General features: G+C 56.2%; 1 protein-coding gene across 9 annotated transcripts in view; it reads left to right on the top strand.

The window, feature by feature from the left end:
• The window catches only part of STIM1 (stromal interaction molecule 1), a 69,459-nt gene that overhangs the window by 23,005 nt on the left and 18,800 nt on the right, over positions 1-27,654 (top strand). For 8 of the 9 annotated variants that reach the window (XM_032101260.1, XM_032101259.1, XM_032101262.1 and 5 more), the window contains exons 2-8: positions 3,422-3,555; positions 9,187-9,301; positions 12,341-12,452; positions 13,435-13,550; positions 19,220-19,397; positions 22,275-22,452; positions 27,017-27,184. In XM_032101260.1, the coding sequence (XP_031957151.1) occupies positions 3,422-3,555; positions 9,187-9,301; positions 12,341-12,452; positions 13,435-13,550; positions 19,220-19,397; positions 22,275-22,452; positions 27,017-27,184 (1,001 nt within the window). The remainder of the gene's footprint in view (positions 1-3,421; positions 3,556-9,186; positions 9,302-12,340; positions 12,453-13,434; positions 13,551-19,219; positions 19,398-22,274; positions 22,453-27,016; positions 27,185-27,654) is intronic. The other variant, XM_032101261.1, reaches the window with a different exon arrangement.

The following is a 27,654-nucleotide window of genomic DNA, read 5'->3' as shown; positions in this document are numbered from 1 at the left end:
AGTTCATCCTCTCCAGCCCTGCCCAGGCAGAGCTGCCCAGAGCTGCTGGTCCAGGGCTGTGTCCCGTTGAGTTCTGGGTGTCTCCATGGCTGGAGCCTCCGCAGCTTCTCTGGGCAGCTTGTGCCAGCCGGGACCACCGTAAGACACACCTTTGTCAGCTGCTGTAAAACCACCCCAAACTGCCTTCCGTGCTGGATGGAAATGGCTTCCAATTGCACTGGGGAGGTTCGGGTTGGATACTGGGGAGAATTCCTTAATGGAAAATGTTGTCCAGCCCTGGCACAGCTGCCCAGGGCAGTGGTGGAGTCACCTTCTTGGATGGATTTCGCAGCCCTGTGGATGTGGCACCTGGGGACGTGGGCACAGGGGAACAGTTGGACTCCGTGGTGTCCAAGGGCTTTTCCAGCCTCGATGATTCCATGAAATTCCAGCTCTACTTTAGCACTTAGGCCTCAGTGTCCATTGAAGATCTGGGTGGTGGCACCTTTGAGGCTGCTCCTTGCAAAGTGCCTTTGGTGGGGACAGCGAGCCCCGAGGGGAGGGTGGATGTGGGGCCGGCAGGAGGGACAGGAGGGATGAGGGGCCGGCAGGAGGGATGGGGGGCCGGCAGGAGGGATGTGGGGCCGGCAGGAGGGATGGGGGGCCGGCAGGAGGGACAGGAGGGCGGCAGGAGGGATATGGGGCCGGCAGGAGGGATGGGGGGCCGGCAGGAGGGATGGGGGGCCGGCAGGAGGGACAGGAGGGCGGCAGGAGGGATGGGGGGCCGGCAGGAGGGATGTGGGGCCGGCAGGAGGGATGGGGGGCCGGCAGGAGGGACAGGAGGGCGGCAGGAGGGATGTGGGGCCGGCAGGAGGGACAGGAGGGCGGCAGGAGGGATGTGGGGCCGGCAGGAGGGACAGGGGGCCGGCAGGAGGGATATGGGGCCGGCAGGAGGGACAGGAGGGACAGGAGGGATATGGGGCCGGCAGGAGGGATGAGGGGCCGGCAGGAGGGACAGGAGGGATGTGGGGCCGGCCCGTGTTGATGTGCCCAGGTTAATGGCCCATCAAGGACACCCCTTGGGAGGGACAAGGGACTCTTTGTTCTGCAAGGCCGGGCAGATGCAGCCATTGAGTTGATAGTGGGGCAATAAAGACCAGGCCTGGAGGCACCAAACAGCGAGGTGGAGACAAAAGGTTGCCGATGACCCAGAGAGGCGGGGTGGCAGTGAAGATGATGGTGTTGTTCCTAAGGACGCCTGGAGTCCCAGCCCTGGAGAGGACCAGGCAGCAAGTGTCTCTTGGGGAAAAGCTGTAGGAGCAAAAATCAGGGCTGGGCCTGCTGGAGAGGGAGATTTACTTAAACAAAGCCAATTTCACACTAATTTTGAGGCGTTTTTTGCTGAAGGTGTGCTGGAATAGCCTGATATCAGTATTCCAGGCCCGGTTGGACAGGGCTTGGAGCAGCCTGGGATAGTGGAAGGTGTGGATGAGCTTTAAGGTCCCTTCCCACCCAAGGATGATTTTGTGCTATGATCTTTAGGCTTAATCTTGCATCAGTCTTAGGCAAAGTGGCTGGTGCTGGTCTTTGTTCCTTCATTTGGGTATTACTGCAGCTGCAGCCTGTGGAGATAACAGGGAGAGGAAGGGAGATAACAGGGAGAGGAATAGCCCATCCTGGCTGCTGCAATTTTGGGACCATTCTGTTACCAGTTCAGAGTCATCTGCTGATTAAATCACTTGTGCCCCATATTCAGGCTCTTTCTAGTCTTGATGAAAGCACCAAATTCCTCCCTGCTTTTGGTTTGATTGCTCTTGATGGTGTAGTTGGTTATCAGCACTTGGCAGCTCTTAGGCCTTGTTTTATTGCTCTTGCTGCTGCTCTCAGTCAATCTTCACTGCTGGCATTTTTGCTGGAAATACCCAAGGGTTGTCCTTGAGGTGGCAGGAAATCTGGGCAGGATCCCCTCAATCCTTGACTCCCCCAGTCCTTCATCCCTTCCATACTTCATTCCTTCAGGTCTCTTGCCCTGGTTGAACCCCTTGGACAGACGTGAGCCAGGGCTCAGGAGTTCCGTGGTCAGGAGGGTGTTAATCTGAATAAACCCGTTCTTACAATAACACGACCTTCCCTTCCTAGAATCCAAACTTTGCGACAGCGTTGCCACGCTCTTCCCTGTAACAACAAGCACAGGCTCAGAACAAGATAACCGTGGAATATTTTGGGAGATATCTTTTAGCCTGGCTTCATTTTTCCTTCTGGAATCAGGTCCAAGGGCAGCATAAACACAGAGACCATCTTGTGTCCCTGCTCACTGCCTCGGAGATAACAGGAGGAGCCAGCACAGCAAGGCTCAGCCCGAAGTTCTGAGCTCTTCTTGCAGTGACTGTGGAGAAAACTATTGCAGGGTAGGAGAGGAACCCCAAATCTCTCCACATCAACCTCAGGGCCTCCAGTGTTCTGAGGTCCATGTGATTCCCAGCGTGCCTTACCGCTGCTAGCATCCTTCAGCAGCTGGCCGGGAGTGGCCTGGGGGAGAGGAGAGCCCTGGGAAAGGTTCCCAGTTCACTCACTGGTTTGGTCACCAGTTCACAGGGCTGCTGGACTCCGCTGGCCGCATGGACAGCTGTGAATTAGCATGGAATAAACTTCCAAGGTTTGGGAAGCAGCAGGACACCAGCCCTGCCTCTGCAGGAGGCTTCATCATTGTCCGGTGGGAAGCCATTCCCTTGTCCCAGTCCCTCTCCAGCTCTCCTGGAGCCTCTTGAGGCACTGCAAGGGGCTCTGAGGTCTCTCTTCTCTTCTCCAGGTGAACACCCCCTGCTCTCCCAGCCTGTGCAGCACCTTGCACTTGGCCCTGGTGAACTCCATGGCCTTGGCATGGTCCCGGCTCTCCAACCCAGCCAGGTCCCTCAGGATTCCCCATCCCTAGGTCACCACCTGGCAGTGCCCTGGGAGGGCTGGATCGGCCCCCATGGGTGCTTGCATGGACTCGGGCACGCAGCAAAACTTAAAGTGTTAGTCTTGGAAAGTAGAAAACAATGTGAAAAGCAGCCAGAAAAGCCCGTTCCCTAATCAGGAAGGAGGGAAGGGTTTTTAATTGCCGTGTTTTACAAACACACAGCTCATCCTCCGCACACATCCCGGCTGCAGCAGTGCCAACACCAACAACCTCCAAGGGAGACGTGGAGCTGGGGGCGTGGGCAGGAGCCAGCCCCTGCGGGGGGAGCTGTCCCGGGTGGGAAGGCGGCGGGATTGGGGCGAGAGGAGCAGCCCTGCCCTGCCCTGCCCTGCCCTGCCCCGGCGGGCCGGGGGCTGTGCTGCTGCCCCAGCCCGCCGTGGCTCCCGCAGCGGCTCCCGCAGCGGCCCCGTTCCCTGGGAAGTGCCCGTGGTGTCGGTGCTCTGTCCCACTCACTGCCTGACTGCTGCTCTTTGCTCCCAGCAGAGTTCTGCCGCATCGACAAGGCCCTGTGCCACGACGAGGACGAGCAGCTCAGCTTCGAGGCTGTGCGCAACATCCACAAACAGATGGACGATGACGCCAACGGCAACGTGGACGTGGAGGAGAGCGACGAGGTCAGTCTGGGGCCGGGCTGGGCCCAGTGCCCTGGCCAGGCCAGTGCTGGAGGCAGCTCTCATGGTCAGCCTGGTGTGGCCAGGGCCTGGAGTTGGGCTTGGTACCTCCTCCTCATCACAGAGGCCACATGTCACCTCGAGATGATCCAAGCGGTCTCAACACTGTCATCAGTGCTGGCGGGGGCTTTTCCTCACTGCTGGGGGTTTGTAGCCACTTTATTGTTGCCCACAGAAGCTGTGGTTGCCCCATCCCTGGAAGTGTTCAAGGCCAGGCTGGACATTGGGGCTTGGAGCAGCCTGGGATAGTGGAAGGTGTCGCTGCCCATGGCAGGGGTGGAATGAAATGATCTTAAATGTCCCTCCGAACCCATACCATTCCATGATTTTATATTTACTACATTCTTCCAGCACCCAGCTAAAACAGTTCCAGTCCGTGTGTGCTCACTTCGAAAAAAGGAGCAGCTTTTTGTTGTGTCAGCCTTGGACATTTTAGCTGATAAAGGATTGAAGAGAAAGGAAGTTGTTGTTCTTTGTTTACATGAGCACTGATGGAAATAAGAGTCTGCTGGAAAAGGGAAAGCTCTTTGTAATGTTGCCTCAGTTGTGGTGGGAGCTCGTTGGAGGTGAGGAATTCTGTCTTCCAGGGAGAGCTGGCAGCCAAACAGGAAAATCAAAGTGTTGGAGGCTGAAAGGAAGCACGTAGGTGCAGGGATCTGCTGGCACTCACAGGTAATTCTGCAGTCCCAGGTCACAGAATCCCAGACTGGTTTGGGCTGGAAGGGACCTCAAAGCCCATCCAGTGCCACCCCTGCCATGGCAGGGACACCTCCCACTGGCCCAGGCTGCTCCAAGCCCCAATGTCCAGCCTGGCCTTGGGCACTGCCAGGGATCCAGGGGCAGCCCCAGCTGCTCTTGCAACTCCAGCCATCACAATGTTCCTCTGGAGCGGTGACAGTCCCCAGGGACACGGCACAGGCCCCTGGTGCCAGGAGCTGCTGGTTTTGGGTGTCTGTTCCCAGCTTGGAGGGTTCCCTCTGCCTCAATCCCACTTGACTGAGTAATGAAAACCGTTGAAAAGCTTCCAGTTGCATTTCCTCCACCACATGAGGTGTTTTTCCTGGAGGCAGTTCCCTGCACTGAGTGGCTGGAGCTGCAACTCAGCCTCTCCCAGGGACTGGGGCAGCCTCGGGCAGCCCAGTTCAGCCCATGTGTGCTGCTCCTTGGCATTACATTCGAATAAGCCTCGTGTCCTTAGGGTTGGGCAGAACTGGCAGTTTTATGTCTCTGAGCAAGTCTTGCCCTCACTCCCACCGGAGTTGTTGGGAGCTCCTGGTATACAACACTGCTGGGAATGTGTGCTCAGAGCCTTGGCACAGAGACACAGCCAGGGTGGGAGGGATTCAATGGGGTTTCCTAAGAGGCTCCAGAATCGCTGCCTTGGTGCTGTTACAGCTGCTCCTCAAGCCCCTCCGAGCTGGATCTGAGCAGTGCTGAGCCCTTGCAGGGCTGCTCCTGCTCCTGCTTCCAGCTCCTCTCCTCAGCTTTTAGGAGGGCAGCAGGGCTGGGAAAAGGGGCTGGAGCACCAGGAGAGGCTGAGGGGGCTCAGGCTGGAGCAAAGGAGGCTCAGGGGGGACCTTGTGGCTCTGCACAAGTCCCTGACAGGAGGGGGCAGCCAGGGGGGTCGGGCTCTGCTGCCAGGGAACAGGGACAGGAGGAGAGGGAACGGCCTCAGGCTGGGCCAGGGGAGGCTCAGGGTGGATATTGGGAAAATTTCCCCATGGAAAGGACTGTCCAGCCTGAGCGGGGCAGACAGGCAGAACCCAATCCTTTCCTGCTGCCTGCACTGGGGGATCAGCCTGGGATCCATGGGGATTTCGGGTCCCAGCACTTGTGGCTGGGCTTGTGGAGCTTCTCCCCACCAATCCCAAGCTCCTTCTCCCCAGAGCTGCTCCCAATCCATCCTTCCCAGCCTCTGTTTGTGCTGGGATTGCCCTGAGCCAGAGGCACCTGCACTTGGGGTGTTGCATTTACAGCTGGACTCAGTGATTTTGGAGGTCTTTTCCACCCTCAGTGATTCCTGTCCCTGGGATTCCGTACATGCAGTTGCTGCTTTACCTCTGCTCAGCTTTTATTGAAGTTGCATTAAGTTCACCTTTCAATGAGCTCTGGAGCCACTGAATGAGGCATTCCAGGAATTTCCCTCTCTGAGCTGGCTCCTGCTGGGTTCTCCCTGTCAAGGTTATCACTCTCCCCCCACATGGACTCTGCAGTCAGGTTTAACTCCGGGCCACGGTGGGACAGCTGCTGGGGGATTATTGGGAAGAATGCAGGAGGCTCAAATTTAAACCTTTTACGGGGTTCATGGAATCCCAGGATGGTTTGTGTTGGGAGGGACATTAAAGCCCATCCAGTGCCACCCCCTGCCATGGCAGGGACACCTCCCACTGTCCCAGGCTGCTCCCAGCCCCAATGTCCAGCCTGGACTGGAACACTTCCGGGGATGGGCATTTTTCTGGTTGGTTGAGAACTTCGTATTTTCATTTACTGTTTTGGCCCCTGCCCTTTGGGGGTAAGTCATGGGAATATTTTGTTTGAAATGAAACCCCTGCCTGGGCAGAAGGGGACAGACAGACAATGGTATTTTTAAAATAAATTGTGGGTGGAGTTTTGTCCCACAATTTCACGCTGTCCATAAATCATCCTTGCAGTTTTCCTGTTGGGAAGTTAATTTTCAATGAAGTTTCAGATGACATCAGTGGCCTCGATTACAGTGAAAGAACTGTCCCTTATGGGGAAATCTTCTAATTAGGGATCTATTCCTGTCTCCATGCTCACACCAAAGGCCGCTCCGGCTGTTTGGGATGTGGGCTCCCGGTGCCAAGGCTCTCGGATGCTGCCAGCCTGGTTTCCTCAGGAAACAAGGTTTGTGTTGCTGCTCAGTCTTTCTCTGGCTCCTCCCAAGCCCTGGTCTTGCTGCCTGGGGTCACTGAGCGGGAAGAGGCCTTGGACACAGGAGCTGTCTGTAATTCTGATGGAGTTGGTAGTGCAGAAAAGCTGCTGAGGCTGCGGAGCACAGCGAGCTCCCGGCACGTGGCCGGGTCTGGCCCTTGGCTCCGGCACAGCAGGAGCTGGTGCTCGGGAGGGAGGGTGGCACAGATCCAGGGATGTGGGAGGGATGGGAAGGTCTGAAAAATCGCTTCAGTAGTTGGAATTTCTGCAGATAAAAAGCCCCACAAAACAGAGTTCAAGGAGAGTTTTGACAATGCTCTCAGGCACAGGGTGGGATTGTCGGGGCTGTGCAGGGCCAGGGCTTGGGCTTGATGATCCTTTTGGGTTCCCTCCAGCTCAGGTGATTCTGTGGAAAAAAGTCCTCCCAAAAATCCCATTTTGTGGATCTGCTCATTTCTGAGTGTGCCTTCATGAGGTTGTCCCCAGTCCCTCTGCAGCTCTCCTGGAGCCCCTTTAGGCCCTGCAAGGGGCTCTGAGCTCTCCCTGGATCCTTCCCTTCTCCAGGTGAGCACCCCCAGCTCTCCCAGCCTGGCTCCAGAGCAGAGGGGCTCCAGCTGTTGGAGCAGCTCCAGGGCCTCCTCTGGACTCTCTCCAGCAGCTCCATGTCTTTCCTGATGTTGGAGGCCCCAGAGCACCAACATCAGCATTCCCAAGCCAAGTCTTCCCACTGCCACCCCAGCTCATCCTGGTGTTGGAAGCAGTGGTTCTGGTCCTGCTGCTTCTGGCTGGTTTGACCATGGTTTGCCTCTCCCTGAAGTTGGTGGGGTGACTTGGGATTGACACAGTTTCCTTCTGTCCTTACGGATTCACAGCTTGGCTGAGGCTGGGGTGATCTGGATGGGATCCTGGAGATGGTCCGTGTGGGACCTTGCAAATGGTCTGGTCCAGCCCCTGCCCAGGGCTCAGAGCTTTGGGTGACTCCAGGCCTGGGATCAGTGGGATCTTTAACACTTGGAAGTGCTGCTTCTTAGTGGTTTGCAAGTAGGTCAATACTTTGCACAGTGGTTCTTCTGCCTGGGGTTTGGAGTATCTGGTCATAGTGGAAGGTGTCCCTGCCATGGCAGGGATGGCACTGGGTGGGCTTTAAGGTCCCTTCCAACCCAAACCAGTCTGGGATTCCATGATTTTGTCTTTTCCCCCGAAGGCAGTGATGGATAATCTGCTTCAAGGTCTCTTTGGGCTTTGGTGGGCACAGCCCAGCTCCCACAGCCCTATCCCGCATCCTTTCCCTGCTCGTTTTTTGGGACGTCCCCCCAGCCCAGCTCCGTCCCCTCTGCCGAGTCCTTGGCGTTTGTTGTGGCGATGGGGAGCCCAGGGGAAGCAGAGAGATCACTTTTCCTTTCTGTGCTCCCCGAGCTAAATATACAGAGCAGCAGCTGATCCTGCTGCGGGCCGGAGCTGGAGCAGGGCCGGTGCTGTCGGTGACATTGCCGCGTTCCCGCTGGGTCACGGCGTCACCCACCAGGGGTCAACATCGCCTCTCGGCCAGGGACTGGCACAGCTGGAGCCCTGAGTCACCTGCTGAAACCACAAGTCTCCCAAATTCTCCCATCTTCCCTGTTTTTCCCGGGCGGGAAGAGCCGTGGCAGCTTTTGGGCAGCAGAGCAGGGAGCCCCAGCTGGAGCTGCCGGGACCTTCGGTGGCCTCGGCAGCACCTGCGGTGGATTTACAGGAAGCCTGGAATTCAAAGCTGCCCAGATCTTTGTCCTGCCCTGTCTGATGTTAAAGCACCGTGTCCAGATCCAGAGAGGTTCATTGGGTGTGGATATAATCCTGGTGCACGTGGAGGAGCCCGGGATGAAGCTGCCTGCGTGGGGATCGTGTCCTGAGGGGCGGGAATGGGGAATCACCCTTTGGTTCCCCCTGTTGGGCACTGGAATGTGAGTCTGCTGGGGGATTTCACAGACTGGTTTGGGATGGGGAGGGACCTCAAAGCCCATCCAGTGCCACCCCTGCCATGGCAGGGACACCTCCCACTGTCCCAGGCTGCTCCCAGCCCCAGTGTCCAGCCTGGCCTTGGGCACTGCCAGGGATCCAGGGGCAGCCCCAGCTGCTCTGGGCACCCACTGAGCTATGATACAGATATTTATCTATATTTTGCAGTGGAACTGCCTCCCCTCCTGCCTGTGGCATTTGTTCCAGCTTGGATTTGAAGGTGCAGATCAAATCCAATAATAATTTTTGGGTTCTTACTCCATTGACATAAAGCTGGCTCCTTTGTGCCATTTAGGTGAATTTTTGGTGATACTATAATTCAAAGAAAAGTCTGGAATCCCAAGTCCCAGGGTTCTAATTAATTATCCCTTCCCTGTATTGAAATGAATTTAACATATTTACTTACTGAGTATTTCCTGGCTAGTCTTCCCAGGAACAGAAATATTCAGGGCTACAGCAGGGAATATACTTATATCTATATAAAATACAGATGTGTGTATCTTATATATCGAATATATCCTTTATATTTATTTTTTAAGAAATAATAATAAATTAATAATTTTTTATTTATTCAGATTTATTAGGACTTTCCCATCAAAATTATTACTAATCAGAATTTTTTTTAGTGCTCCTCATGTCCCTGGAAGATGAGCCAAAGCCTAATCCTGCTGTTAATTCCTCTCCTAGTTCTTGAGGGAAGACTTGAATTACCATGACCCCGCAGTCAAGCACAGCACGTTCCATGGAGAAGACAAACTCATCAGTGTGGAGGATCTCTGGAAGGCCTGGAAAACATCTGAAGGTAAAAAAAGGGCAAAAAGCCAAGAAATCCTTTCCCAAGAGTGCCAAAGAGTTTGGATTTCTGCTGCCCTGGGCAGAGTGTGCAGCTCTCAGGAGGAATGTGCTGCTTTTCCTGCCTTGTACCAGTCCTTGTACTCTTCCAGCTCCCTTTGTCAGGTGTGGGTTTCCAGGATTTCCTTGGGGTTGTGCTTCCAAACTGTCAGTGCTGCACCTGAGCGTGGCCACCAAAGTATCAGGGATTGTTTTGTTCCTCTGCCCTAGACGTGTGTGTTCAACAGAGCCAAATCTGCCCAGTTCCAGGTTCTCCTTTGAGCACCCAGTGTCAGATGGAATTTTAATGGGATGCTAACATCCTAAATATTCAGTAGAGCTGCATGGGAGCTTTCCTGCAGATTGTGTTTCCTGAGGAGAAACTTTCTGAACCTGAAAAGCTGCTTCACACAGTGAAAAGAAGGGAGGATAAAATCCAGGGAGTGTCGTAACTACAGTCCATGCAGAAATAACTTTAGGCTGTTCCAAAATGCTGTTACTCATCCCAGCACCCAGGGACGTGGTGGGAGTTCAGCCTCTGGTGAGAAACTTCCTGGGAATCTTGGAACAAACTTCGAAGGTTGGCAAGTGCTTCCCCAGTGCTGTCACACAGAATTCCACAGAATTTAATCCTTTTTTTTTTTCAGTGCTCTCATCTCTAAAAGAGTTCTGTCAATGTCCATTCCTTGAAATACTGGGTTTCAGTCTTCTAATCAGTTCATCAGTTTCAGTTTCTTGTTTGTGTCCTGTTTGTGTTTGATTTTTCTGTCTTAGCCCTTTAATTGCTCTGGGTGGGATGTGCTCTGTGTTTCCAGAGCTCTGTGGATCCAGCTGCAGGGAGTGCAGCAATCCCTCCCATTCTCAGGGGGACTCAATGGACACTGAGGTGCAGCCTTTGCAGGGTGGATTGAAAACACAACGGGGCTGTGCATGAGAAGAGGAGGAGCTCCAGGGAGAGCTCAGAGCCCCTTGCAGGGCCTAAAGGGGCTCCAGGAGAGCTGGGGAGGGACTGGGGACAAGGGCTGGAGGGCCAGGAGCCAGGGAATGGCTTCCCAGTGCCAGAGGGCAGGGCTGGATGGGAGATTGGGCAGGAATTGTTCCCTGGGAGGGTGGGCAGGCCCTGGCACAGGGTGCCCAGAGCAGCTGGGGCTGCCCCTGGATCCCTGGCAGTGTCCAAGGCCAGGCTGGACATTGGGGCTTGGAGCAGCCTGGGACAGTGGGAGGTGTCCCTGCCCATGGCAGGGCTGGCACTGGATGGGCTTTAAGGTCCCTCCCAATCCCAAGCAGCCTGTGATACTCTGTGTGATGATTCCAGAGCTGTGTGTCCCAGACCAGACTCTCTCCCCCGTGGAGTTGGACAGGGATGTGTTGAAAATTCTTGTCCAAGTCACTTAGGAGTGGCACAATTTCCCAGGACAGGGATGGAAGCACATCCCAGGGAGATTTCACAGCCCTGTGGATGTGGCACTTGGTGACATGGTCAGTGGTGGCCCTGGCAGTGCTGGGGATGGTTGGACTTGCTGGGCTCAGAGGGCTTTTCCAGCCTCCAGGATCCTGTGATTCCATGACTCTTAACGAGTCCCTGTGTGTCCTGTGTCCAAGGAACGCCTTGTGTAAGAAATATTTATCTCATTACAGGGCTGTTTACAGATGGCTTTGCCTGGCATGTATCTTAATGTCAGCTGGGAAAGGGTAGAAATCATTAAGGGATGGAGGAGAACATCTCTTGATACTCCCCAGGCGCCTTAATTACTGAGCTGCCTTGGCTCTGGCCCTGCCTCTGGCACATGCAGGACCTGCCACGTCTCTGGCAGAGCTGCCGTGGCACAGTGGGTGTCCCAGTGCTGGATTTAGTTCCTGCTCTTGTTTTCCCTTTCATCATCTTGTAGATCTGGCTGATAGAATGAGTTACTGGTTTCTAAAGGGTGGTCTGATGTCATGGAATCATGGAGAGTTTGGGATGAGAGGAACCTTAAAGCCCATCCAGTCACATCCCCTGCCCGGCAGGGAACCTTCCACTGTCCCAGGTTGCTCCAAGCCCCATCCAACCTGGCCTGGAACACTTCCAGGGATATTTGAAGCCTAATTTTGGAGCTTGAACTGAAGTAATGAAGCTGGAACCAGGCTGGTAGGAAAGGTCTGCTCCTCGCTGTGGGTGTGAAAAGCAGCTGTGAAGGGCACTGACATCCCACAGGGATGGGGTGGCTGGGCCTGTTGCATTTATTTTCCAGCCACTGCCTTTCCTCCCTTCCATTGCTGCTGTTCCTGGTCACGCGTGGAAAGTAACCCATCTCTGAGCTCTCTCATCTCTTTCATCTCATTTCTCTGAGCTCCCTCTCCCTCATCCCTCTCAGCTCTGTGAACTCCCTCATCTTTCTCAGCTTCATCAGCTCCCTCAGCTTCATCAGATCAATCATCTCTCTGAGCTCCCTCATGTCCCCCGGATCCCTCATCTCCCTCAGCTCCCTCATCTTTCTCACATCCCTCATCTCTCCCAGATCCCTCGTCCCTCAGCTCCCTGTGGGAGGTGTTGGGCTCCCTGGAGCCCTCTTTTCTCATCCTCGTGGGCCCAGTCGATGCTGGCATTGCAGCCGTGCCCACAGCTGGCCAAAAGGGGCCTTTTCCTCACCCAGCTGCTGCCCAGGGAGCAGGGCTCCAGGGCTGTGGGCACAGGGGTGTCGGGAGGGGACTGTCACCACTGGCTGATTCCCAGGGCAGCTCCAGGGCTTGCTGGAGCTGGGGAGGAGCGGCTGGAGCTGAGCAGGGACAGAGGATGATAAATTAAGGTGTAACAAAGCCCCCTCTGTCCAGTAAAAACATCTGCTGTGTCCCAGGCCAGGCTGGACACTGGGGCTTGGAGCAGCCTGGGACAGTGGGAGGCGTCCCTGCCATGGCAGGGCTGGCACTGGATGGGCTTTAAGGGCCCTTCCAACCCAAACCTGTGACTCTGATGTTTGATGACGATTCCAGTGGCTCAGTACCCCTAACGAGCTGTTTGTGCTCTCCTCAGTGTACAACTGGACGGTTGATGAGGTGGTTCAGTGGCTCATTTCCTACGTGGAGCTGCCCCAGTACGAGGAGACCTTCCGGAAGCTGCAGCTGAGCGGCCACGCCATGCCCAGGTCAGTGCAGTGCCAGGGTCAGTGCCATGCCCAGGTCAGTGCAGTGCCCAGGTCAGTGCCCAGTGTTCCTATGGGACATGTTCAGGGAGAGAACCAGGGCCTGGCAGGGGTCAGCTTCTCTCATCACCTTAAGTTCCTTGGCATGTGCAGTGCCCAGCCTGATTCCTGTTCTGCTCCAGTTGTGAGTGAAAAGAGGGGAAATTTGGGTTAGATACAGGGAAAGAATTGCTCCTTGGGAGGGTGGCCCTGGTGCCCAGAGCCACCACAGGGTGCCCAGAGCAGCTGGGGCTGCCCCTGGATCCCTGGCAGTGTCCAAGGCCAGGCTGGACATTGGGGCTTGGAGCAGCCTAGGCCAGTGGGAGGTGTCCCTGCCATGGCAGGGGTGGCACTGGATGGGCTTTAAGGTCCCTCCCATCAAAACCATTCCAGCATTCCGTGTAAGAGAAACACTGGCTGGGAGTTGGCCTAAACTTGTAACAGGTTTGAAGAATCTCAGTGCAGCTCTTTGGATAAAGGTTCCTGTCACTGAAAAAGGGGCTTTTAAACTGACTGGGAAGGAGGGATTACTGGGGATAAAATGAGGGTGGTTTTGAGGCAGCACAATGTGTGCCCACATTTCTTCCAAGGGAGAACTGTGGTTCATGGTCTGTGTCACAGGATGTAAAGGCAATGGAGATTTGGTTTAAAAATAGTTATAAGTGATTGGTAGGACACCAAAAGATGGGTTTTGATGGGAAAGCAGTCCCTCATGCTGTCAGGTTAATGAATTAGGCCTGGCCTTGGTTTCTCCTGCTCTCTCCCAGTCCTAAAAATGCTGCTGCAAAGTGTCCTAGAGACACCCTGGCTCAGAGACAACAACAGTGAGGGCTTTGTTCTGGTAGCAGGGAGCTGCCAGGCCCTGCTCCCGTATCTCCCTAATCCCTGGTGTGTTCCTGGTCCTGGTGGATGTGCCCACAGCTCGTTGTTTTCCCCTGTTGTGCAGGCTGGCAGTGAACAACGCCACCATGATGGGGACAGTGCTGAAAATGACCGACCGCAGCCACCGGCAGAAGCTGCAGCTCAAGGCCCTGGACACGGTGCTCTTCGGGCCTCCCCTGTGTGAGTACCCAGGTTCCCATTGCCAGCGTTGGGAAAGACCCCCAAGGCCAGCAAGGCCTTGGCCATGAGGATCTGTGTCTGCTCACTCTGGACACCAGAGCCAGGCCTGGAGGACCCAAAGTGCAGCCTCACCCAGGGAGCTCATCCCAGCACGGTTCCCCTGGAGCAGGAGCAGGTTGTCTCTGGGCTTATGGGAGCAGCTCTGTAGGCTGGAGGCGTGCTGGGCTGGCATTCCCATCTCAGAGGGCTGCTCGCAGAGGTGCAGACCCACCATCCTGTCCTGCTGGGATCTCCTGTGTGCACAGGGTAAAGCCTGCTGGCCTTCTGTGGTGCTGAGGGTGGGGGGTGAGCTGCTGGAGGGCCGTGATCCTGCCTGCTCCCAGGGAAGCTGCTGCCGTGTCCTGGAGCTCTGTCACCGTGTCCTGGAGCTCTGTCACCATGTCCTGGAGCTCTGTCACTGAGTCCTGGAGCTCTGGAGCTCTGTCACTGTGTCCTGGAGCTCTGTCACCATGTTCTGGAGCTCTGTCACTGTGTCCTGGAGCTCTGTCACCATGTTCTGGAGCTCTGTTACCGTGTCCTGGAGCTCTGTTACCATGTCCTGGAGCTCTGTCACCATGTCCTGGAGCTCTGTTACCATGTCCTGGAGCTCTGTCACTGTCCTGGAGCTCTGTCACTGTGTCCTGGAGCTCTGTCACTGTGTCCTGGGCTTTCCTGGGGCTCCACTCTTATGTCCTGAGGCTCTGCTGGTGACTCAGGCTGTGAATTTCCCACCTCTGGAGGAGGAGGGAAGGAGCAGCAGGCTGGATCAGAAGGAGTTTAGGATGGCTGATACGAAGGCGTGGGCTCCTTTGATGCTTTATCAGCATCTCGAGCTCTCTGATGCCTATCTCCACGCTCCAGGTGCTCCCTTTGCATCTGTTCCCTCTGGCTCCTGTCTGCTCCCTATTAAAGGTGCTTTTGCCTCTCTCCCTCTATGCCATGGCTTCCTCCTGGGTTTTGGGTACAGAGGGGTAGAATTCCCCCTTTCCTGCTGCCCATCCCGGGGAATCAGCATGGGAATTTCAGGGTCCCAGTGCTCGTGGCTGGGGCATGTCTGGCCTCTCCCACTCCAGCACCCCCAGGTCCTTCTCCCCAGGGCTGCTCTCCAGCCATTCCCACCCAATCCTGGGAAAACTGCCTGCACAGTGTGAACCCCAGTGTGAGGCTTGGCAGAGCCATGGCAAAGGAATCACAAGCCTGGGTTGTACCATCAGCCATTTTTGCTCACAGTTATTGAAAAGCCTCTTTTTGTGCAGGCACAGTTTGGTTTATATTTGTTACCCATGTTAAAAGTGAAGTTTTTTGGTGAGTTGGTGGCCGTGGAGGTGGCTGGTGGAGCCGTCTGGGGTGAGTTCCTCCAACAGTGGCTCCAGCCCAGCGACTCCTTGCTGGGGGTGGAATTTCTCTGGAGTTCTTAGTGCTGTGTAAATGGCAAAGTGAATGGCTTGTACTGGCTGGAATTAATGGCTGTTCTGGAGCTGTTCTGTTCTGCCCTGCGGCTCCCTTGGCTCTGGGATCTGAGCCTCCCTGGGTCACGGAGATCAAAGAGTGCAGGGAACCGCGGCGGTCAGGCTGCTCCGGGCCGAGGGCTGCTCACACCCCTCTGATCTCTGTGCCTGGAAGCTTTTCAGGCCAGGCTGGATGGGGCTTGGAGCAGCCTGGGCGAGTGAAAGGTGTCCTGACCGCAGCAGGAGGTGGAATGGGATGAGCTTTAAGGCCCCTCCCAACCCAAACCATTCTGTGATTCTATGACTATATACAGGCTATGTGAGGAGAGGAAATGCACTTTAAATCTGCACCTGAGGGAGAGATTTATCCCTTTTCAGAAGGTAAAGTTTGCTGGTTTCTGGTCATCTGCATGGCTTTGTCTCCAGTCATGGGGAGGGGTTGTTTATCTAAACCAGTTCCTTCGGGAGTGGATTGCAAAACACCTTTCAGGAGCCAGCAGCAATCAGCAGCTTCGGGAAGTGCTCGGTGACCTTCTGAGGTGCAGAGGCTGCTTTTACACCGTGGTGTTGTGGTGGTCTCAGATGTGTTCCTGCTCCAGCTCCTTTCCTGTGGTCAGGGGAGGTGGCTCTGGGGATAAAGTGGGCTCTGGGGGGGATCTGGGCTCTGGGGGTCTCTGAGCTGCTGGCAGGGCGATGTGGTGCCCAGGTACAGAGTTTCAAGGGTTTGTCTCCTCTCTTGAAGCTCTGTTCACCACAGGTATAAAAGCATTGAATCAAAGCAGCCTAGATTGGAGCCCCAGTGCTCCTGCAGGCTCCTGAATCCAGAGCCATGCCGCTGTGTGTGGGGATCACAGCAGGTGGGCATGGTGCTGTTCCTGCTGCTGGGTGAAGCTTTTCCCAACCCGCCGCTCCAGGGCTGGATGTCTGGCTCGTGGCAGAGGTTTCAGCCAGTTTCCATGGCCAGTTGCTATGTGGATCTGCAGGCTCCTGCCATCCCTCCAGGTCTGGTTCCTGCTGCCAGGCTCCAGCCCTGCCATTTCCTACAGCAAACAGGTCTGACCACTTCAGCTCTGAAATTATCCAAGTGCGAGGGAGCGTGATACAATTGTAATCTAAGCAAGGTGAGGTGATTCCTTCTTCTGTGTCTGTCACTTTGGGGTCCTGTCCTGTGGTTCAGGAATTTATCTGGCACAAAAAAGCACAACTTGAGGTGAAACATGGAATTTTCCAGAGTGGTTTGGGTTGGAAAGGACATTAAAGCCCATCCAGTGCCACCCCTGCCATGGCAGGGACACCTCCCACTGTGCCAGGCTGCTCCAAGCCCCAATGTCCAGCCTGGCCTTGGGCACTGCCAGGGATCCAGGGGCAGCCCCAGCTGCTCTGGGCACCCTGTGCCAGGGCCTGCCCACCCTCCCAGGGAACAATTCCTGCCCAATCTCCCATCCAGCCCTGCCCTCTGGCACTGGGAAGCCATTGCCTGGGTCCTGACCCTCCATGCCTTGGCCCCAGTCCCTCTGCAGCTCTCCTGGAGCCCCTTTAGGCCCTGCAAGGGGCTCTGAGCTCTCCCTGGAGCCTTCTCTTCCCCAGGTGAGCACTCCCAGCTCTCCCAGCCTGGCTCCAGAGGGGCTCCAGCCCTGGAGCAGCTCTGGGGCCTCCTCTGGGCTCTCTCCAGCAGCTCCACATCCTCCCGATGTTGGTGTCTCAGGGCTGGAGGCTCTGCAGCTGCAGCTTTGCTGCTTTTGACCTTGGGAGAGAACTTTGTGTCATTTCAGCTCTTTCCCTGCTGCTCCTCTCGCCCTGGGCCAGAGACCGATGGCACTGCGGCCGTTCCACAGCGGAGCCTCAGATTGTTCCTGTCCAGTTTATTGGGATTTCAACCCTCTGGATTTGTCCCTGGCCAGCAGTGGGGCTGGCACAGCCTGTCCTGCACCCGTGTGGCCTTGGCTGCTCTCAGCACCAGGCAGACCTGAGCACACGTTATACCTGCAAAGACTGCAGGAAAAGCCACGTACACCATAGCAAACTGACTTCTCTCCCTTTCTTATTTCCTTTTTTTGGGGAAAGGAGGGAGAACAGGCACGGTTTTATCAGTGATTGTTCTGCTCAACTGCAGGACTTGATGTCCTGTTGGGTTTGCAGCTCTGCCTGGGCTTTGTGTTTGAAAGAAGATGAAATGATTCAACAAGGGAGAAGGAACTGCAGGAGAGCTGATTTGGATGAGATACCAGAAAAAAGCTTTTACAATGAAGGTGGGAAAATGGAGATGCTCCCAGGGCTGGAGCTCCTCTGCTCTGGAGTGCCAGGACCCAGGGAATGGCTTCCCAGTGCCAGAGGGCAGGGCTGGATGGGAGATTGGGCAGGAATTGTTCCCTGGGAGGGTGGGCAGGCCCTGGCACAGGGTGCCCAGAGCAGCTGGGGCTGCCCCTGGATCCCTGGCAGTGCCCAAGGCCAGGCTGGACATTGGGGCTTGGAGCAGCCTGGGCCAGTGGGAGGTGTCCCTGCCATGGCAGGGCTGGCACTGGATGGGCTGTGAGCTCCCTTTCCAACCCAAACCAGTCGGGGATTCCATGCTTCTACGTTCACATCCAAGCTGAGTTTTCAGTTTCCTCATCCACGTGTCTTTGGAAGTGCTGGTGAAGAGGAAGGGTGTGTCCAAGTGCTGCTGTGCTGGTGCTGAGCATGGCTGGCACTGGCAGCAGGAGAGGGGTCAGGGCAGGGTGGGGCTGGTGGGGATTGCTCCAGGCAGCTCCTGGACGTGCCTGAGCTCTGGCTGGGGCAGGAGAACAAAGCTGTGGTGGCTGTGGGAGGGTGGAACACAAACCACCTGAGCTCTCAGCCCTGCTGCTCTCCAAATGGGAGCTGAGAGGATTCAGACTGAGAGATGTGCAGCCACTTGCCAGGATCTGCTCCCTCGGAAGAGGATGTTGTGATAATCCATCCGGGAGGGGAAGCGGCGCCAGCGCTCACCTTGTTTAATTCCGAGGGTTGAATTTACACTGGGCGTTTCCAGGGAGTGATGGATCACACGTGGTGGGGAGATGGTGCTTGGGTGTCTCCTGGGCCTTTGGGGAGGGGTCCTGGCCCTCTCCCTCTGTGGGAATGCCCCTCCATGGTGGGCAGAGGAGCAGCATCACTGTCCCCGCGTGTCCGGCTGGTGTGGGGCTGCTGGGCAGCCCTCGAGCCAGGTCATTCTGGGCTGTGCTCTGCCTTTCCAACTCGAGTTTCCACCTCCCAGGTCCCCTCCCGTGTGCCCCCAGCTCTGCCAGTGTGGCAGACGTGGTTTAGCTGTGATCAGAGAACGGCTTGGCTTGGGAGGGACCTTAAATCCTGTCTAATCCACCCTGTTCCACTGTCCCAGGCTGCTCCAAGCCCCAATGTCCAACCTGGCCTTGGGCACTGCCAGGGATCCAGGGGCAGCCCCAGCTGCTCTGGGCACCCTGTGCCAGGGCCTCCCCCTCTCAGTACAGGTATTTTTTCCCTGTATCTGGTGTGAATCACCTGTTTTTTGGTTCAAAACTAGTGCATCCTGATCGTTGAGTCCCAGCTCTCTGGACTGAGCTGCTCTTTCATTTGTGGCTCTTTCAGCACACACTTGGTTGAGTTACAGGAAAAAAATTCTGATTGACTCATCTTGGGTTTTGTTTTGCACTTGAGCCCCCACTTAATTACCTTCATCCTCTCACATGCATCAACACCTTTCTTTGAACTAACTGTTGAAAAAGGGAGTTTCCACATGGAGTTGTGATTCTCATGGGAAGTTTGGCAACTTGACAGTTGGACACTTGAGCTGCCCCAGCTCTGTGATCTCAGCAGGGTTTTTTCAAGTAATTATTTTGTTCTTAGTTTCCTGTGCTGCCCTGTGAGATCACAGCTGTTCTGGAGGGGTTCCTATGTGGAGTTGCCCCTGTACCACTTATTGCCAGGCAAATTGGAGCTGGAAGACTTGGAATTTCATCTTCTTGTTGTTGTTGTTGTTGTGTCTCCAAATTGAATAAATGTTTTCAAGCTTCTGGTTTTCCCTTTAATTGTCAACATAGCTCAACTTTTCCCTTGGTGAATCCTGTTCCACAATTCCTTGTAAGACTCTCCTGAGTTCTCCTGTCCCACTGTGGTGCAGGCAAAGCACTTTGGGGTTAATCATTGTGATCCTCTGAATCCAGCAGTGTCTCTGGTCTCTCACAGTGACCCGTCACAACCACCTCAAGGACTTCATGCTGGTGGTGTCCATCGTCATCGGCGTGGGCGGCTGCTGGTTCGCCTACATCCAGAACCGCTACTCCAAGGAGCACATGAAGAAGATGATGAAGGACCTGGAGGGTCTCCACAGGGCTGAGCAGTCTCTCCATGACCTACAGGAGAGGTAGGTTTCCACTGTCCATCCAGCTGGAGCACTCAGTTCTTCCTGCACGGTCCCTATTCCTTTAGATTTCAGGAAATACTTTATTTTAGCTGTCCTGGTGCCTCACACCAGAGTCAGCCCCTTCCTGAGGGACTCTGGAGCTGGGGTGGGGGCCTGGCTCCTGCAGGGATGCGTGGAGTGGCCGTGTGTAAAGATCTGTGTGTTCTTTCACAGTCACAGAGCCAGGGAATGCTTTGGGTTCAAAGGGCACTCAGAACTCATCCAGTCCCACCTCCTGCCATGCAATCCAGCTCACGTGGAATTTGTCATCCAAGGTTGTTTCACCTTGGCTTTTGATGGGGAAAAAGCATGTTGGAACAGCAGAGCAATCAGAGGATTTACACATCCCCTCTTGAGTTCTTGCCACTGTGTGGGGAAGCAATACCTAAATCAAAGAGTGTTGCTTGGAAAGTGAAAAAAATACATCATTTTGAAGTATTAAATAGGAATATCTGGGCTTTCGGCATATGGATCAAATCCTGCAGCCTCGGGAATGGGGTCTCTGCTCCCAGGAATTACTGCAATGGTTCCAGTAAAGCTACTGATGGGAGAACGTGCTCCAAGAGACCCTCTAGACACAGGGATCTTCTGGGACAGGGAAGAGCCTTCAGCCCTGGTGATGCCAAACCCATGGGGTGCTCTGGCAATGGAATATTTTAAGGGCAGATTTAGCAAATAACAGAGCAGGATAGTCTGGGGCTAGAACGATTTTCTGTGAGGTTTCAGTGGAGTCTGGGAGGATAAACCTCAGCTAGGCTGCCCTGTGAGCTGGGGGCTGCATTCCCAGTGACTTCTCTGAACAGAGGGTTCAATCCCAGGTGCTCGTCCTGGCCGATCACAGGGGTGCAGTGAGTGCCCTGTGCAAGCACCAGGTCCCGGGGGTGTCAGGAGACCTGCAGGCAGCCAGGTTTTGGGGATCTGTGCGATGTATCCGCAGGTCTGCAGCCCCATTCCTTGCCTACGTGCTCGTTACAGCCTTCAGGGATCCATCCTGCCCCTGAGTGGTGCTGGAAAGGCTCCTCCTGTTCCCCAGTGGGATGGGACCAGTTGGGGTCTGAGGAGAGCGAGCACCCGAGGGAGCTCCCAGGTGATGGAGCCGCACTGGGCACGTTCCCCTGGCACAAAGTCCACTCCCCTCTGCCAGCTGCAATCCACAGCTGGCTCCACATAGCCTCGTGGAGTTTTGTTACAGCTCGGAAATACTCCCAATGAAAGTTTGATTTATTTTTTCTGCATCTGGAGGAGGCAGGAATCCCTTCTCTGTGTCCATCCCCTGGAGCAGCAGTGTCTGGGGCGGGAGGGCTCGGCTGGGCTCACCTCTGAGCTCTGAACTGGGAATGTGCCTGTGGGGAGTGACCTTGGCCCTGCTGCCGAGGGCAGAGCCACGTAAACAAGTGGATGTTCCTGGGAAGTTCAACTAATGCTCTAAAGCCCCTCAGGAAGAAACACAAAACCGCTTGTGCTCGGCACAGCCTTAAGCCGGAGCAGCTCGGGAGGGCCCGTCCTCCACACAGGGCACCGAGCAGGAGCTCAAGGACTGCGAGGGGAACTGGGGACCTTGAGAGGCCTCTTGAGGGGAAATACTCCTTCCCTTCCTCGTGCTTCCCCAGCGGGGTTCAGCTGGGCTCCTCAGCTGCCGTGGGAACAGCAGAACCTCCGGACAGCCCCAGTGCTCCCGGACTTGTGGAGAAGCTGTGCTGAAGTTCTGCTCAGAGACTTCTTTTCCAGAGCTTGATGGACCCTGCTGTGCTGGCTGGGTGAAGCTCAGTGCTGAACAGACCTCTGGAAGGCACGGGATGCCTCTCCAGTGCCACTGCTGCTGGAATTTGCTGAGCAGCTCAGACACGCTCCCGAGGAGTTGGGAATGTTCATACAAAACCCCAGCTTTTATTCATCTTCAAAGCACCTTTGAGAACATCCTTCAGCAGTGACACTTTTCCAGTCCATTAAGTGACTCATCAAGATCATCAAGTCTTGGCACATCCTACTGATGCCTGAAAGGAGTGGGCAGCTCTGTTTTGGAGATGTATGGGTTGTATGGAAGAGCTGATTGTGTGGAAGCCCCCGGGTTGCCCAGAGCAGCTGTGGCTGCCCCTGGATCCCTGGCAGTGCCCAAGGCCAGGCTGGACATTGGGGCTTGGAGCAGCCTGGGACAGTGGAAGGTGTCCCTGCCATGGCAGGGGTGATCTCACCTGCTGGTTCCTGGTGCTGGGAGTGGTCTCTTCTGACCTGGAAGAGTCGGTGACTCAGGCATTGCCCCAGCCCACGTGCAGCAGGGGCCTTGCTGGGAGCCTCAGTGCAGGTCAGCTCCTCATGTAAGATCCCACAGATCCATGGAGATCCAGGGTTTCGTTGTTGCCACCATTTCTCAGTTGTTGCCATATATTCCTACTGATTTAATTCTGTCATGAGGAAAAATAGGAACATCCAGGCAAGATTAAGACATGTCTGAATTTGCAGGATTTTGGGGAGGGAACATGGAGCCATCCTGTCTGGGTGGTCTGATGTGCTCTGGCAGATCTTCCCCTGCTTTGTTTTATCAAAGTCTTCACTTTAGTGAAAACCCCAAAAATTCAGCTTAATTTGAGGCTCATTAGAGGAAATCTAGATGTGTTTCAGAAAATGAAGAAAATGCATCATGAGTATTCGGTGAATGAATAGAGCTGACCCTGAGCAGTTGATAGTTTCCTTTCTTCCTGGCCAGGTGAACTTTCTCCCTGGTGTCCCCACGGACAGGCAGGAGCAGGGCTGGGCCGTGGTGGGCACCCAGGTGCCCGGGCTCCCTGTGGTGTCCGGGGAGCCGGCCTGGCACTGGCTCTGGCTCTCTGTGTGCTGCAGGCTGCAGAAGGCGCAGGAGGAGCACCGCTCTGTGGAGGTGGAGAAGGTGCACCTGGAGAAGAAGCTGCAGGACGAGATCAGCATTGCCAAGCAGGAGGCACACAGGCTGCGGGAGCTCCGCGAGGGCACCGAGAACGAGCTCAGCCGGCAGAAATACGCGGAGCAGGAGCTGGAGCAGGTAAGGGCTCGCCTGGGGGATGCACCTCCACAGAGATTGAGGGCAGCGCTGCTCCATCCCTCTGGGAAACCACGGGAACACTGGATGTCTGCGTTGGGAGGGACCTCAAAGCCCACCCAGTGCCACCCCTGCCATGGCAGGGACACCTCCCACTGTCCCAGGCTGCTCCAAGCCCCAATGTCCAGCCTGGCCTTGGGCACTGCCAGGGATCCAGGGGCAGCCCCAGCTGCTCTGCTCTCACCTGAGCACAGGGGCACAGGGACACAATCCCAATCCCTTTCCTGCTGCCCGCACTGGGGGATCAGCCCAGGGCACGGGGATTTAAGGTCCCAGTGCTCATGGCCAGGGCCTGGGGAGCTTCTCCCCACCAATCCCCAGCTCCTTCTCCCCAGGGCTGCTCCCAATCCATCCTCCCCAGCCTCTGTTTGTGCTGGGATTGCCCTGAGCCAGGCGCAGGACCTTGCCCTTGGCCCTGCTGAGCTTCATGAGGCTGGCACGGTGCCACCTCTCCAGCCTGTCCAGGTGCCTCTGGATGCCCCATCCCTTCCTCCAGCGTGTGACCACAGCACCCAGCTCCGTGTCCATGGCAAACGTGTAGGGCTGCCCCGGATCCCGGTGTCTGTGTCACCAACAAAGACATTTCCCAGCGCTGGTGCCAGCCCTGGCTCCCGAGGAACACCAGTCCTCACTGCTCTTCACCACCCCTGAACCCGCTGATGCTGCTGCTCTTCTGCCTTTGCTTTCCCACTGCCCTTGGTGGAGGAGAAGCCCCAAGTCTCTTTTCCATGGTGTCCATTACACGTCCCAGTCGCTGTTGCCAGACAGGGCAGGTGCTGGCACCTTGTGAGGTCCCAGCAGGAGCAGAGGGGTTGGACTTGCCCTGGAGCTGCACGCTCTGGGATTTCTGACTCCCTCTCCAAGCCATACAGTCTGTCTTTGTTTGTATTCATGGTTTTAGGACAGATTTAGCATGAGTTCAGTTGTGCTTCCCATGTTTTCTCGTGGATCAGAGGGGTGTGTAAGGGTTGGGCTGGGAAAGCCCTCTGAGACTGTCAAGTCCAGCCATCCCCAGCACTGCCAAGGCCACCACTGACCGTGTCCCCAGTTGCCACATCCTGTTAAATCCCTCCAGGGATGTAACTCCAGCATTGCCCTGGGCAGCCTGTGCCAGGGCTGGACAACCCTTTCCATAAAGAAATTTCCCCATTGTCCAACCTTAACCTCCCCACACCTACAAGAAAGTCCAATCCCTCAATTCCAGTAGCTGCTTCCTGTCTCACCTGAGGGACCATTGTCACCTGACTCTAAGTTACAGATCAGTTTAAACTCAAACTGGGAGCCAGAACTGCATGAGCTGGGCACGTTCCTTGGATGTCCCAAGGCCATGGGTGTATCCTCCCAGCTGTGTCCAGTCTTTGCTGCCACCATGGAGGACCGGGAAGAAAATAAGGCAGGAATCCAGGGTTTCCCCTGGCAAGGCAGGACCAAGTGTCCTGGGAGCCCCGGGGCAGTGCAGGGGTGCAAACAGCAAATTCCCCTCGTGCCTGGAGCAGCAGCAGCCCCTAGCCCCATGGTGCCCGTTCCCAGGAGTGCTCTTCTCCAGCCTCCCTCCTGGGGCCACCCAGCCTCTCCACGGGGCCGCTGAGCTCCCTTCCAGGACACGCCCTGGGATGTCCATCCTGACACAGACTTTGGGCTGGTGTGCTTTGGGCCACCAGATCGGGCTGGGTGGCCTCAGGTGTCCCCGGCCCTCCCGGCTCCGGGGGAGCCAGCCCAGCTCTCATCCCTTCCACTTCCCCCTGCATTCCCATCTGTAAGGAGCCCGGGAAGCTGGAGCTGCCGTGGCCTCTGTGGTTCCTCAGTCTGTCGGGAGGTGAGTACTGGAGTGTCCCACCTGACACTGTGTGACTGTAACCCCAGCACTGTCCCAGCAGCTCGAGGACACTCGTGACATTAACCAGTCACCCCCTCTGACCCCACAACTCTTCCCAGTTCAACATACTCCCTGCTCCCAGGGAATATTAACCAAGACCTCCTTCTGCACCAGTTGATTCTTATCACTAAAGCCACACTGGGGGGTTTGGATGGTCCTGCTGGAGTTGGGTGTATGGCATGGAGCAGTGTCCTGTTCCCAGGCTGTTCTTCCATCCCTCTCTCCTCACTGGGTCACCCTCCCCAGACCATGACCCCAGTGGGGCCACGGGCCCGGAGAACACTGAGAGAATTGTGGAATAGAATCCCAGACTGGTTTGGGTTGGGAGCGACCTTAAACCCCATCCCATTCCACACCTTCCACTGTCCCAGGCTGCTCCAAGCCCCAATGTCCAGCCTGGCCTTGGGCACTGCCAGGGATCCAGGGGCAGCCCCAGCTGCTCTGGGCACCCTGTGCCAGGGCCTGCCCACCCTCCCAGGGAACAATTCCTGCCCAATCTCCCATCCAGCCCTGCCCTCTGGCACTGGGAAGCCATTCCCTGGCTCCTGGCCCTCCATGCCTTGTCCCCAGTCCCTCTGCAGCTCCCCTGGAGCCCCTTTAGGCCCTGCAAGGGGCTCTGAGCTCTCCCTGATCCTTCTCTTCCCCAGGTGAGCACCCCCAGCTCTCCCAGCCTGGCTCCAGAGCAGAGGGGCTCCAGCCCTGGAGCAGCTCTGGGGCTCCTCTGGACTGGCTCCAGCAGCTCCACATCCTCCTGATGTTGGTGTCCCAGGGCTGGAACCAGCACCCTGGGGGGGGTCTCACCCCGGGGCAAAGTATAACTTTTTTATAAATTTCATTATAAATTGTTGCTCTTAGTGATGCAACTGGGATCTTAAAGATCTTCCCAGGAGAATGGAGACACACAAAATAACTCCTGTTTGCATGGATTCCCTGCAGAACCATAAGGGTTTGGGTCGTGGACACTCATTTTAGCCACTGGTCTCTGCCTGTTCACCACCACTTCCCTTTCCCACGATTCCCTAAAAACATTGTTCCTGTAAGTGTTATGAGCACTCCTCTACCCCAACCAACCAGTGACAGATTCCCTACCCGCTCTTTCTCCATATTCCTAAATCCCAGATGCTTGTGGGTGATGGTCAGAGTTCTGCTGAGGTGGGAGCAGCACCGGATGCTGCTGGTGTCCGACGGGAAAAGCCAGGAAAAACCCGAGGTCTGTGACTCTGAATTTGGCACTCTGGGACTGATTTAGGCAATTTCACACTGGACAACCCTAAATCACACACAGGTGGTAGAACTGTTTGACCTCTTGTGCGTGGTGCCTCGGGGCTGCTCCTGGATGGATGGTCCTTCCCGATAAAATACGGAATTTCAGAGTTTCTGCTGCAGCCCGGGGCTCCTGGCTCCCTGAAGCCCGCCAGGCTGGGCTCGATGAGACACGACCGAGTTACAGAACACACCCAGGGCAGAGCTCCGGGTGTGAGCAATCCTTCACAGAAACGCTGCTCCTCGTCCGCCCACCGCTGGGAGGGAAAGGCTGCGGCCGTGGGCTGGGCTGTGCAGGAGCAGGGAAGGCTGCGGGAGCTGCTCTGGGTGGGAGGCAGAGCTGCTGTGCCGTGCGGAACCGCAGCCCCCGCGCCCGGCGCTGCTGGGCTGGCACAGGGGCCCCATCCCTGGAGCGAGTCCCGGGACTGCGCTGCCCAGCCTTCCGCTGCTCCGGGGTGGGACACGTTCCCTTCCTGCAGGGCTTGTCAGGCCCCAGGGCTGTCAGAGCCTCTCCCCAGGGTGGGCACTGCCAGAGAGGAGTTAATTCTTGATGGGTTCTGCCACTAAAGGCTTTTCTGTGAGGTCGGAGTGTCCTCAGCTGGCTTCTCACCCACTCCCTTCTAATCCTGTATCTCTGTGGGATGTCAGGCTGCGCAGGAGCCTGGGCTGGGGTGGAAGGAGAGACCCCAGGAATGGCTGATCCAGCCAGACTGTTTCTTTTCCTGACCAGCAGCACATGTTTTGTGTCTAAATATTTTTCTCCCTCGCTCCAGTGTGGAAGTTGTCTCCTGACAAGCTCCCTGGGCTTGGCTCGGAGCTGTGGTGATACAGGGATCGCCTGCACGGTCCTGTCAGGGATTCTGCCTCCGCAGGAGGATCTGTGGGATTTACAGACAGGCAGGAAGCTCTGCAGAGGTTTCTAGAGGCTGCAAAAAACCCCGAGCGTCCTCACTGCAAACCTAATTCCCTTTTAACAACCTCGTGCACCCTGCCATCGGCTCCAGAGGGTTTTCCTGTGGCTCGTGGCAGAGGAGCTGATGTGGAGGGGTCAAGAGGGAGCACAGCATGGTGCTGGCTGGGAATTTTTGAGAAAGGAGCTCAGCTGTAAGATGACAGGAATCGTCCGTGGGTGGTTCTGGTGCTCGGAGCAGCAGCCTGGCGTGTGGGTGGCTCCTCTCCCGCAGTGCCCAGGGTGCCACCGCTCCTCCAGAGGACTTTTCCTGCTGCCAGGACTAAGATGAAGCTGCCTGGGAAGTGTTTTCCCGTTTCCCAGCGCCCAGGAAGCGGGGCTGGCAGCAGAGGGGGGATGAGCTGCGGGAGGGCTGTGTCCCCACGGCCGCTCCACGGTGTCCCGGGCGTTCTCCCCAGGTGCGGATGGCGCTGAAGAACGCGGAGAAGGAGCTGGAGTCCCACTGCAGCTGGGCCGCCCCCGAGGCGCTGCAGAAGTGGCTGCAGCTGACCCACGAGGTGGAGGTGCAGTACTACAACATCAAGAAGCAGAACGCAGAGAAACAGCTGCTGGTGGCCAAGGAAGGGGTGAGAGGTGGAGCGGCCTCATGCTGGGTCTGTGGGGAGGTTTGGGGAGTGAAGCCTGGAGAGTTTGGATTCTCTGCACCTTCTTTGTTTCGTGGAATCATGGAATCCCAGAATGGGTTGGGCTGGGAGGAACCTTAATCTCATTCCATGGGCAGGGACACCTTCCACTGTCCCAGGCTGCTCCCAGCCCCAATGTCCAGCCTGGCCTTGGGCACTGCCAGGGATGCAGGGGCAGCCCCAGCTGCTCTGGGCACCCTGTGCCAGGGCCTGCCCACCCTCCCAGGGAACAATTCCTGTCCAATATCCCATCCAGCCCTGCCCTCCCTCAGCTCAAGGGCAGTTTCTCTTTTCATGCCTTAAATTTGCGTCTTGTGCAGCACAAGCGAGGTGTGAGCAGGGGCTGAGCATGAGGATGAGGATGAGGATGATGCTCCCATGGGCTCTTGGGGCAGGCAGGTCCCGCCCTGGGC

The sequence above is a fragment of the Corvus moneduloides genome, chromosome 2 (genome assembly GCF_009650955.1).
Source record: "Corvus moneduloides isolate bCorMon1 chromosome 2, bCorMon1.pri, whole genome shotgun sequence".
Classification (NCBI taxonomy): Eukaryota; Metazoa; Chordata; class Aves; order Passeriformes; family Corvidae; genus Corvus; species Corvus moneduloides.
Note: the sequence above shows the minus strand (reverse complement) of the source record. Positions and strands in the feature narration are given on the sequence as shown.